General features: G+C 40.1%; 1 protein-coding gene across 4 annotated transcripts in view; it reads left to right on the top strand.

Annotated features, from left to right (window-relative positions):
• The first annotated feature begins 5,249 nt into the window (after positions 1-5,249).
• rnpc3 (RNA-binding region (RNP1, RRM) containing 3) overlaps positions 5,250-12,171 on the top strand; it is a 25,612-nt gene continuing 18,690 nt past the window's right edge. For 2 of the 4 annotated variants that reach the window (XM_013913779.1, XM_005744882.1), the window contains exons 1-7: positions 5,250-5,304; positions 6,111-6,261; positions 6,357-6,404; positions 6,496-6,605; positions 6,744-6,833; positions 10,119-10,230; positions 10,874-10,942. In XM_013913779.1, the coding sequence (XP_013769233.1) occupies positions 6,115-6,261; positions 6,357-6,404; positions 6,496-6,605; positions 6,744-6,833; positions 10,119-10,230; positions 10,874-10,942 (576 nt within the window). In that variant the 5' untranslated portion in view covers positions 5,250-5,304; positions 6,111-6,114. The other 2 variants (XM_013913780.1, XM_005744881.2) reach the window with 2 other exon arrangements.

The raw sequence follows: 12,171 nt of genomic DNA on the forward strand, positions 1-12,171 counted from the left end.
CTTGATGACTGTACACCAAAGGATTCCAGAGTTGAGACCATCTGTCTGACAACTAAAGCTTGTCTCAAATCATCCAACAGGACAATGAGCAACAAATCTGCTCCAGAACAGCTGAAAGAGAAAAAAGTCCAAACTTCAACCTGATTGAAAAGCAGCGGTGGGATCTTAAGAGCGCTGTGCACAAATGAATGCTCTCAAACCTCAATGAACTGAAGCAACGCCGTAAAGAGCAGGTGGCCGAATTCCTCCACAACAATGTGAGAGACTGATAACATGCAATAAATATCACTGTTAAGCGTTGTTCTACAAGCTGTTGAATCATGAGGCGTGTTTAGTCCCATGGAAGTCTGTTTAATGTGTATTGACTAACAGGCAATAATAAATTGCTATTTATTTATTTCAGCGATTACCATTTCACACAATAGTTAAATTCTAGTAACAATCAGTCCTAGTTAGTGGCAGGTGCCTCTGTGAAAGTCACGACTTACAACACACAACTATATAAATAGTGAATGTTTGTTGTTTGAATATTTACTGTGGCTTCTACACTTCTATAACCATGAATGACCGGAGCGAAAGATTGCTGCTCTAAGAGAGAGGAGAGCGAAGACTGTGTGCTTGCATTCCACACCAATCCGAGAGATGGCCTTTGTCAAACACACACATGCAAAGTTTCAAACAGACAGACAGGAAGAGGAAGGGATTCAGCTGCCTGCTCTGCATGCAACTAGCAAAATGAAAGCTAGGTGCACTCACTGTGAAAGGAATAGTTTGACGTTTGGGCAAATATGTTAAGTTATCTGTCACATCTTCATTGTGAAGCCAGAGCAGACAGTCAGTTAGAATACTTTAACCCAGGGTTGGGAAACGGGTAACTAGGTCTGTCTATACTAAAGTAACAAAGACTGTTTAAAAAATATATATAAAAGGAAATTTCAAAAAACAAACAAACAGACATGTCTCAATCAGCACCACCAAGTGTGATGTGACATATTTGTACAAGCACAATAGAGGCATGTTATAGTGGAGTCTAAGTTCTTCAATGCTGTTTCCATGCAGGGTTCTGGAAATACACACTATCCCACCACAGAGCCCCCTTCTGCCCTGTACATTGCCCCCAACCATGAAAGAGTCCATTTAAAGCTTCAGAGGCTGGGCATGACCTGAGTTTACTGTCTAAGGGGTATTAGCCTAAATCCTTGTGTGTCCAGTCAGGGAAAACTGGTCATGGGGAGTTGGTGAGGACTGTAGGACCCTGTTGAAGGTGCAGAGCCTGAAGAGATTATTTTGCTCCCAAATTAGTTTGAATTTCTGGGCAAAAACACTCATCACATATGAAGGAAGTGTACGTTTTCTTATAGGTTTATTTGAATTTATTCGGATCGCTCTTCCAGCTGAAATGCTGTAAGGTTCTTTCTTTTTTTGTTTTTTCAGGTTGTCCCTCAAACTCACAAACAGGAGTCGGTGTGTGTAGTTTCCAGTATTTTTCTTGTGTGGGTAGAACCACGCAGGAAAGTATTTTGGTGGGCAAACTCGGGGAAAAAAGATGCAATACTGAAGAGGCAAGTAGAATTTCAAGCATTCCCCTAAATCCTTGTGCCTTCACTTTAAATAGCCAGGAGAGAAACTGTGTCTGGTAGATTAACATCAACATAAAACATAATTAATTCAACACAAACACCTAAGCAAGGTCACTTCATATCGCATTATAAACTATTATTGTAACATCTGACTAAGTAAAGCAGCAATTTAGCGAAGTTTTCAAAATTTCATTTTTGCTCAGTTCAGGTCATATTTGGTCCATAAATGAGGATAAAAGTGCTAATTCTTTGCCCAAACAGGCCCGGATCTTCACACCTCAAACCTAACCATAATCTGGTAACTGGCACTAGGCCAGAACTTCCTTACTCTCGGTCCGCTGTTGACAACACAGCTGAGTACCAGGAACAGCACGGTTGTGTGCTGGTCCCTTACAAAGCCTACACACAGCTTTGCAGACCTACACTGTGCACTGTTACCAGAGTTTAGAGTCAAAAACTGCTCTTCTTCACATTTTTGCTGTTGTTGGTGTTTTAGCTCAGCCGCTGATGAAGTGAAGGAAGAATATACAAAGAATTATTTTAAAGTGAAGAGGAAGAAAGTATTAAAAACAACAAAAACTTGCAGTAAACTGTCACCGTGTCTCTTTCTAAGCCAGGATCACTGTCACGTGACTTACAGATCTCAAGAGGTTTCACACACCTGTTTGGGCATCTTGGTCACGATCCTTACACCTGACACTCACCGTGTTTTTTTGGGGGGACTGCTCAAAAGTACATCTGCAAAGGTCATTCTGACAAATACCTACACAAACGCAGTACCACAAATCCCGCATTAGCCTCATTTAGCCTCAGCTAACTACCCAAATCAGGATATCTCCTTAGGATTTAATATCAGTGATTACAAATAGAAAACCCCTGCCTCTGGTCTTGTTCATGCCTTAATCACACGTCAAACACCATTTCCACAACACTGTTCATCACCAGACCTCACCTGCCTGTCCTGCTCAGCACTGACAAAAGCATTTATAGTTTTTTCTGTGCAAAGACCAAAATGCATTGTTGTTGTTGTTGTGTGGCAGGAGGGGGGAGCGAGCCCACCTTGTGCCAAGTCTACAAGAAATTTCATGAAGTAGAGGAAATCAGAAGACTACAGATTAAGTCTGGGAGATTTACAGGCTTGTTGTTGTTGTTTGTTGTCATGTTTTAATACCACACTGATGGCACAGCAGTAAGAACTTACATACACTTTTCCAGAGGATGTTACTTTAAGTGGACACCTTCATATATGCAATGCTTTTTTTTTCTTTCTTTTTTTAAATACTGAAATACAGTTGACATATACTATCCAGATCAACTCAGCTCATGTGCCATGATTGTTATTGCTTTCTACTGCGTCCACCAACCAGTTTCCTGGCTGTAGTAACACATGTCGAGTTAGCAGGCATAAAAACTATCAAAATGAGCTTTGGAAATAAAACAAACAGTAATACTGTGTTTTCTGAGAGAGACAGAGAAGCAGTGCAGCAGTGATGGAAATAAAAATAATAGATCTAACACCTCCACTTAAAAGGAGCATGCTGCTTCTATATTGAGCCTTAACGTCTCCAAATGACTCTGTTTGATTTTCCAATAAATCACTGAAAGGCTGCTAAGCTTTTTTTCTTTTGGGCTGAAATGAGAATCTTACTCTGCATCCCAAAGCTGTAAGTGTGTCTGGATGAGAGGATTGGCTAAATGACAAGTAGGAGCATCAATATCTCCCACGGGGGCCTCTCTGCATTTAAAATGTCCTACTGAGAAAGACAGGGGCCTTTTTCTAATTGTGTCATTTCCTCAGATTTCTTACAGAGGCAGCCACAGCCTTTCATCTTCATCTCTCTCACTACCTGAAACTCTTTTACAGTTTTAGTAGTCCATGCCCTGCTTTTCACCTCTTTCCTTGCATTTTATTAACGGTGCGATTGAGCCACCTCTGATATGTCAAACATCACGATTTCATCACAAATTATTAACGATCTGCATCTTTAGTCCCTGAAATAATGCTCTCAGCACAGTCAACAGATACTGAGTCAGTGCTCCACACTCCACATTTTTTCTCTTTCTCCATGCAGCAGCCACATTCCCGCTTCCTCAGGCTGATGTGTTACACTGGAGAGGGGAGGGAGGATCGAGTGTCCGCCGTTCCTCCCATCACCTGTGAAATTTCAGAGCCAGGCCACGGTGAAAGGGGGTATTGTGTCCCCTGATGAGGAATGCCCTCGCGTCGCTCGTCAAAGAAAAGGCCTCATTTGGCCAGGAATTTGGAGGGACCTCGAGAGGTGTAGGGAGATTTTCTCAGAGGTGGGGATAGGAACCTGGATGTTTTCACGAGGCTGGACAGGAGAAGGACAGATCTTAACTTGAGTCTCTGTGACAGTAACAGATCAGAATTCATACAATATAAACAAACAAGAACACTGTAAACTTGTTTTTCTTAGAAAATGGTCAGTTACATTAGACAGGTTTTTTTGTATTATTAAAACACGCTTAGCTTTAATCACATCGCACTGTTTTGTTTAATAATAAAATACAATATAACTGTGGTTTAAGGGAGAATCTGGAAGTTACTGCTGAACCTGCTTAGAGCAGTCAGACTAATCAGAGTCTGATGTAGTGAGTATGCCACCTGCTGGTGAAAAATCACCACTAACGCATTATACTGCATAGAGCTGTGAATTTATTGTGCCTCTGAATTTTTTTATAGCATTTATACATGGATTATACTAAATGATATAGAATCCATGACCGGGAAAGAGCAATTAGCATAAAAAATATTGTTTTCAGCAATTTTGTAACAAATTTCTATGAATCGATATCTACGTATTGTGATTTAATAATTTAAAAAAAGAAAAAATAAGATTTTTTTTGGTACAGGAAGCTTAAATAAGCTTCTTCTTCTTTTTTTAAATCGTAATGTATCAGCTGGACGTGTGGGTGCACAAGAAACCTCGAAATGAGCAGGCACGCTGACAGGTTCCCGTATTTGTTTATTTCCTCGATTTTGTCGTTGTATTTTGGAGGTAGTCATTGGAAGTGTCCGCGTACTCTCACCTTTGGCTTGACGAATTTAGTCATTCATTGTAACCACTAGAGGGCGATAAAAACACGCATCTTCAAGTAGCCATCTCTGTGGGAAATGAGAAGGTATCATGTCAGTCTTTACTGTAACACGTTATCTGCTTATTAATTCGACTGCTTTGCTCAGGTTTACCTCCCATTGTCAGTCTTCACTTGAAGCCACTAGTGCGCATCATTTTAATACTTAAATCAGTATTAAAATGATGCGCACTAGAGGAACAAGGAATACAGAATGCGAGCTATAATTTAAGTTCATCTATAAAACATGAGACCAAAATTAACCATTTATTGTTACCGTGTATGTTCTATAGTGGTCTAACTGAATGACTACACCAACTACTTCCGGTATTTCCTTCATAATAAACACTAGAGCTTTAGCTTTCAAATAAGTGATGGAAGAAGCTTCAGTGAGCTATGTATTACTATCAAATATTACATATTAGTACATTTTAAAATTATATTTACATATATGCGTGTTCTGTACGAGAACACGCATATATGTATGTAGGAAGGGGACTCGCAAAAAGAAGTTAGACATTTTATACTCCAGTCCACAGGGTGGCGCTAATGCACATTCCTGATGCTGTCACATGGTATAAGAAGAAGAGAATACGGAAGTGGGTTTGTTTACTGGCTGGTTTTGGAGGCAAGTTTCTGATCAGAAAGGTTTATTGCGGTTCGGAACTCTGTTTTATGTTTTAAAATCTTTACTTCGGTTCTCGAAAGTGTCCAGAACATATAAAGGCTGAGATAAATTAGCTTAACGTTAGCTCCGTGTAGCACCAGCGTTAGCGGCACATGACGGTAAGGACTTAGTCATCGTGGAGTAGAGCAGCTATTGGAGGAAAGGCATATTAAACTTGGCTTTGCTAGTGAAAAAGCAGCACGTCTTATATCGCTTCACTTCAGCTTTTTTTTTAAATGACCATAATTCATTAATTAATTCAGCATCATTTGTTTAAATAAATACCAACGTTTTTCTATAAACGAGCCTAAATAAACCTAGTACCTCAGCCGGCAGTCACGCACATTTCTAATTGTCTTTAATTATCGATTGCTAGGGGTTGAACAGAGGCTTGCTCAGCCTGTTAGAAGCACGTGTCAGATGTCCAGTCTAATACATCAGCGTTAGTATCAGACTGATGTGCTGCATCTGGTGTAACCTAAATCTTCACTACTCGTATGGTCACAGGACTATTATATATGATTGTATGCGAAGGCTGGCACCAAACTAAACGATTTAGATATTGAACATAGGGCCGGTCAAAAGCATCAGCGGGGCAGACAGTATCAAGAGGCATTGCACCACCAGTTAGGCTGTGAAATTGCTCTTTTAGGTGAAAGGTTGCTTATTAGGTAGTGGTTATCACTGGACACAGGAGGTGAGTGCTGCTCACTGTTGGAGGTTTGTGAGGTTAACTTGCTGCCATTTCTCTTACTGCTGTCCTGCAGCAAAATGAATGAAGACCCAGTTCAAACAAACTGCAGTAAAACACTGCTTGTCCACCACTTACCAGCTGAGCTCAGCAAGGAAGAGAAGGAAGACCTCCTGAAGTATTTCGGAGCTGAGTCAGTCAGAGTCTTCTCAAACAGGGGCCGTTTGGTACGTTTCTCCTCACCGATTATCCCATGAGCTGTATCATCCGGACATTCATTTGAGTTGCCAGGCAGTCTGAACATGTTTGTCCATTTCCACAGAAACATGCAGCCTTTGCAACGTTTAGGAGTGAAAAGTCAGCGGCAAGGGTAAGAGTTTTGTTTGAGACTTCCTCTGGTTTTTCTCTCACTTTGTCCTGTATGGTCTTTTTCAGTCCCCTTAACATCTTTTTTTTTATAGGCTCTAAGCAGACTCCATCAGTTAGAGGTTCTTGATCAGACACTCATTGTGGAGTTTGCAAAAGGCCAAGATCACATAACAGTGCTAAAGGACCCGCCTGTGTCAGAAAGGTGAGCTGTCTGAATAACCCCGGGCTGCACAGACCTTCATTCTTATGTAAATTGATGGACTGTTAATGCCTCTGTCAGTTAACAGCAGATGATTGCATCCCTTGTATTGGTCTGAACCTCCCCTCTGCCTTTCTGTAGTGGTGAAAATGTCAAACAAGAGCAGAAGAAGCAGGAGAGCAAAAAGCCAAATATTCCCATCATAGAGACGGGCGTTGCACCGAGTCTCGGGTAAGAATGAAAGCATGTCATCATGAAGCTGGTGTGACATGAGGGAAGGAAACATTTTATTTTTATCACTTGTTTTGTTTTTTATTTTATTTTTTTGGCTGATGTTATTCTCTAGTGCATTATTCATTAGATACCTTGTAGATTTCTAGTCTTTGTTCTTTTTTCCATTTTGTGGGGTTAAAAAAAGAAAACAAAAACACTATATCGCATTCTGCCTTTTGGTGACAGGCCCTGTCTCCCATTACCCAGAGTTTGTGAGTCATTACCTGCCCAAACTCTGTCTTATTCGATTAAATATGCATGTGTGACACATGTTCTCCAAACTGCGGTCAGAGTGTTGCCAGTTTGGCTATGCAGAAACTGCCTGGAGGCTGGCTGACAGTAAACCTGGATGAGAATCTGAGAGCTGTAGTTGGGAGCTGTCAAACGCCTTGTGTCCAATTAGATAGCCAGGCCGCCACTGAGAGCCTGACAGGCCGTCTGTCCTGCCAGTTGGTGGGACCAGGTGGTCTTTGATACCTTTCACTCCATTTCTGACAGTTTGTCTTGCTGCTGCTGCTACAGCAACCCAGACTTAAGAGCTCCATATTCTAATACTAGTCTGCACAAACTGAGAGAATGTGCTGTCTGGTTAGACGAGTATATTGCATTTAGGTGTGTTAGAGCTTGTAGAAAGGTTGGATTAGGGACAAATTGAGATGTCCTGCTAGCTGCACTTGCTGGTTATTTTGAGCTTGAGTTCACCAATGACGGCGTATTTTAAATCTCCTGTACAGCAAAAATGTGATTGCAGAAGGAGAACTCTGATGTTTTTCACTGTTTTTCACTAGTCTTTGGTTCCTTTTATGGACTAAATAATACATTGAGGGATATTAAGTGAATTTAAAATACATTAATCTGTGCTTTTAAAAAAGGGGGACTCTAAAATAGTGGTCAGCTATGCTCATTTTCTTAATTCAATCATTGTATAAGCAGAAAGGCTAGAACTGCATTTTGTACACATTTACATTTTTGCAATTTGTTCTGTGGCAAATTCTATGCTAATAATTAAGAAAACAATTTTACGTTGTTTTCTTTAGAAGAAATAAGTAAAGTCTGTTTGAGTAGGTGCAAATCAGACAGACTCAAATGCCAGCGGGTGAAATAAGCTTCAAGATTTTAATAATATCTTTAGCATCATAATGCATGTAATGATTACAGAGTTGAAACCAGATATTTAAACCCTTTCAATCAGATGACGTCCAGGATGTAATATAGATTTATTTTACTGTGGAGAGCTGTGGCTCAAGATGTGTATTTGAGTTGCCGCAATGAATTTAAAAACATTTTTTATGGAAGTCATGGATGAGCTGATTGGATTTTTGTGGGCAAAGGTCAGCTTCACTGTGATATGCTGATGTGTTGCAAAACATGTATTTTTTTTCCTGGCCATTAATAATTAAAGAGCAGAAGGGGAGATTTTAATCATCTTGCAAATTTCACATTGATGCAAACTGGAAAAAACTGAGCTGGGAGAGGCATACAACCACAGTCCGACTTTATCGGCGACCCCTACTAGCTGTTTGCTGCTAGTGATCAATAATATTAGCTGCATTTATAATGGTCGGTAAGGGAACGTTTTAAAAGTAAAGAGGAAATGGGAGAAACACCCTTCAACTATATTATGAGTCTCGATGTTTCATAGTTTGCCCACCAGAGGGCGCTTTGCAACATCCCTGTTTTTCAATTTTAAACACAAGAGTTTGGAACCACAAGCACAACAACCAGCTGATCCAGTCAAGTCGGGTAAATAAATGACTACATGTTGCAAATGTTTGGAAAATCTAAAAAAAAAACACAAAAAAAAACAGTGGTTCAAAAGAATGACTTTTTAAAATCCTTAAATATCAGTATCGGTCGGGCTCTGTGGTTAAGTCCTTAACTTCAGCTTGCTTTCATTCTAATTGGAGAAGTTGTGGTTGAGCGCTGGAACAAAGGAGAAATGTTTGTGGGGAAAAACATCTTGCTGATGACGTGGCTTCAAGCCGCAACACAACAGACTCTACATTCACAAAATCAAATGATGACGAAGGTGAGTTGGAGTGCTGTTAAGGCACCATTTACCAGGCCTCCGCACCTTTAACTGCTGTTTCTAGTGGCAAATTAAATAACTCTCTCCTACCTTCAGTCTTTGCTCATTAGTCTGCTGTGCTGACACGGCATGGCTTGTGCTTTTAATCTTAATGATAGGCCTCCTAGCAAGAGGTAGGGCCACTGCCTGGGCCACACACTGATGTGTGACTGTTTTGACATATAGTCATGTGAAGAAGTTTATCCCATAAAAAGTGTTTGAGAAAGCAAACGCGTGATTATCTTTGAACAGTGCTTATAAAAAGAACAAAAAACAAAACAGGGATGTGTTACATAATTGTCTGCCAGTCTCTGACATCATCTTGCTTTAACTTTTGACCAATTTATATGCAATATTCATTCATTCTCAGGATGTTTGAGGGTTTTCTTGCATGATTTAATCCCATGATTTCAGTGGGATTAAATCTGAGCTTTGACGAGACCGTTCCTTCTCCTCTACCTCTCCGTTTCTCATGCCGAAACCATTTTTTGGTGGATTTGCTGCTGTTCTTAGGATCATTATCCTCTTCAAAAGTCACTTCTGGTTCAGCATTAGTTCTTGGAGCAGATGGCCTAAAATGATCTTCAAGCAGTCCTTGGTGTGATGCAGACTTTACAGTTGAATCAGAGACTGCAAGGGACATGCTCCGTAAAGCCATAAACTAACAGCGTAACCCCAAAACACTGTTTTTGATTTGCTAGTACAGAGCACATTATTCCTAAAGGTTGGGTGTTTTCCTGTCTGGTCACCGGCCAAGCGTGGTTTAGTCCTTTCTAGGATTTCTTGGCTTCAGACCGTTTCCGCCTGTCGTTCCCCAGAGCAGACTCGGATCACTTGTGCTTTAATCTGGATTCCAATTTTAGATTTGAAGGTGAAGGAGATAAATATAGAAGTGTACATGCTTCGTTCCCGTTTGACTGCTTTGTGTATAGAAATTGAGAAAATGACTGAATTTGTTTAGAGTACATCACCTTCATCTGTATGCACTCATTTGAAATGGATCGAGTGTTTGCTCCTTCAGATGTATTCAAAACGTCAGTTGTTTCCACGCTAATTTCCATACTTTTTTTTTCTCGTGACTGTTTTTCAGTGAAGGCTTTATTGTGTTTAAGGCAGGGAGTTGCAGGTTTAAACTAACACTCTTTTTTTCCCCCCTCTCTCTCTGTCTCCTACAGGTTGAAGTTTCAATCAAATCCCACTTTGAAATATTTATATCCACCACCCTCTAATGGCATTCTGACAAATATAACACACGCCCTCATGAGCGTGCCAAAGTTTTATGTTCAAGTGAGTAAACACAGCTTCCTTTGTGTGGTTTTATTTGTTATTTTACCTTGATGCACAGATGCTGGCCATAATAATGATGTCCCTGTGTTCATTTTTGGTAAGTGGCAATTAGTGCAGGAAAAAAAAAACTCAAGCTAATGTGACAGCATTTCGAGTCCCTACATTTATATTGTAAAATAGGAATATGATTCTAGAATAAGTGTCCCAGAGGTTTTTGAACTGCATCCAGGCTCTTAAAGATCAAACAGCAAACATTTGCCTTTTAAATCTCAATTTGGGAAGCAAGTATTAATAATAAACCATAAGTGGGCGGCATGAGTTATGGGTTTAACATTTCCCTGGGAGCCGCGCTGCCTGGATTTTAATTGCTGCTGTTCCCCGTGTCAGCAGCTTGGTGGTGCTAGTGTGTTTCGGAGAAGCTCTCCCGGTGCTCTGCCTCATTGTAGGCATCTCACTCGAGCCTCAATCTCACCTTGATCCTCGTATTTGTATGCGAAAGCCTGGAAATCTGTTTTACATATGGAGCCCGAGTTTCCGGCTGCCTGTTTGAGAGCGGCAATATATATTTATATTACCTGCTCTCTCCCCCCAGCCTGTGCTATGAATTTTCACTGTTCTCAAACTCGCATCTCAAACTATACAGGTACTTCATCTGATGAACAAGATGAATTTGCCATGTCCTTTTGGCCCAATCACAGCCAGACCACCCATGGTAAGCTTCTGTACACCATCACTGAATGTAAAGCTCTTTCCAAGTGTGTAAATGTGAAGATTTTTGCTTTTTTTTTTTTTTTTTTTTTTTTTTTTTTTTTTTTTTAAAAGCAGGTGTTATGTTTCACAAAATGTACTTCTGAGAGTTAGACAGCTTGTTAAGGCAGTAACACTCAGCTGTGTGTCTTTAGGTTGATGAGCAGAACTATAGATCCCTACCTTTCCTTAACTTTTTGACTCTCCCAAATACGGAGACTGAAAGTTCTTAAATGTAAAAAGAACATGTTTGAGCAGTAAATGTGAGCACTTTTCCCAGATCAGCCAAAATATTCCTACTTTCTCTCCATTCATAGTTCATATTCTTTTTTTTTTTGTCAAAATGCACATATAAATATACAAATGTACTAGTTAGCTTGTTTATTAATCATCAGAACTTTCATGTGTTCACGTCACACTTTCAGATGCAGGAACACTTTGGTATGATCAGTATTTCTACACTGAGTACTCATAAAAGGTATTTTATGAGTACTTTATTCAGACACAGTCTGAGTAAACTAATAATACACAAACAGGGAAAACTAATGAGTAAATATTCACATTCAGAACTTCTCCAAAAACTACTTTGAGTTTGGTGTTTCAGTAAAGCAGATGCAGGTGCTGCTCTTCCCTCAAATGATTGGTTGGCATGAACCATACCTCAACAAAATCACAGCAGGCTTTATACCCAAAGCTGGAGAAGGCTGCAACGGCCGTTCTAAAGACCTGAGTGCTCATCAGTCTGCAAAGTGCCTACAAATAGGACAAATTCAGGACAGGTTGCTACTTTAGCTGAAGTGGAGTGGGCAAAGATCACACAAGAACACAGTATGCAGTCCTGCAAGAAGTGAAAAAACAACCCGAGGGTAACATAAAACTACCTGCAGAAATCTCTTGGTAAACTTGTGAAATCCTTTTTGATGTCTCAACTGTTAGAAAAGCGCTGAGAAAGAATTGTGTTAATGGAAGGACACCCCAAAGCGCTACAGTCCACAAAAAAGGTTTGCAAAATAGGAAAAGAGAAAAGAAAATTCAATTCAATTCAATTCAATTTTATTTATATAGCGCCAAATCACAACATAAGTCGCCTCAAGGCGCTTCATAGATACAGAGAAAAAAAACCCAACAATCATATGACCCCCTATGAGCAAGCACTTTGGCAACAGTGGGAAGGAAAAACTCCCTTTTAACAGG

Source organism: Pundamilia nyererei, unplaced genomic scaffold (genome assembly GCF_000239375.1).
Source record: "Pundamilia nyererei isolate P.nyererei 1_Seehausen unplaced genomic scaffold, PunNye1.0 scaffold00150, whole genome shotgun sequence".
Lineage (NCBI taxonomy): Eukaryota > Metazoa > Chordata > Actinopteri > Cichliformes > Cichlidae > Pundamilia > Pundamilia nyererei.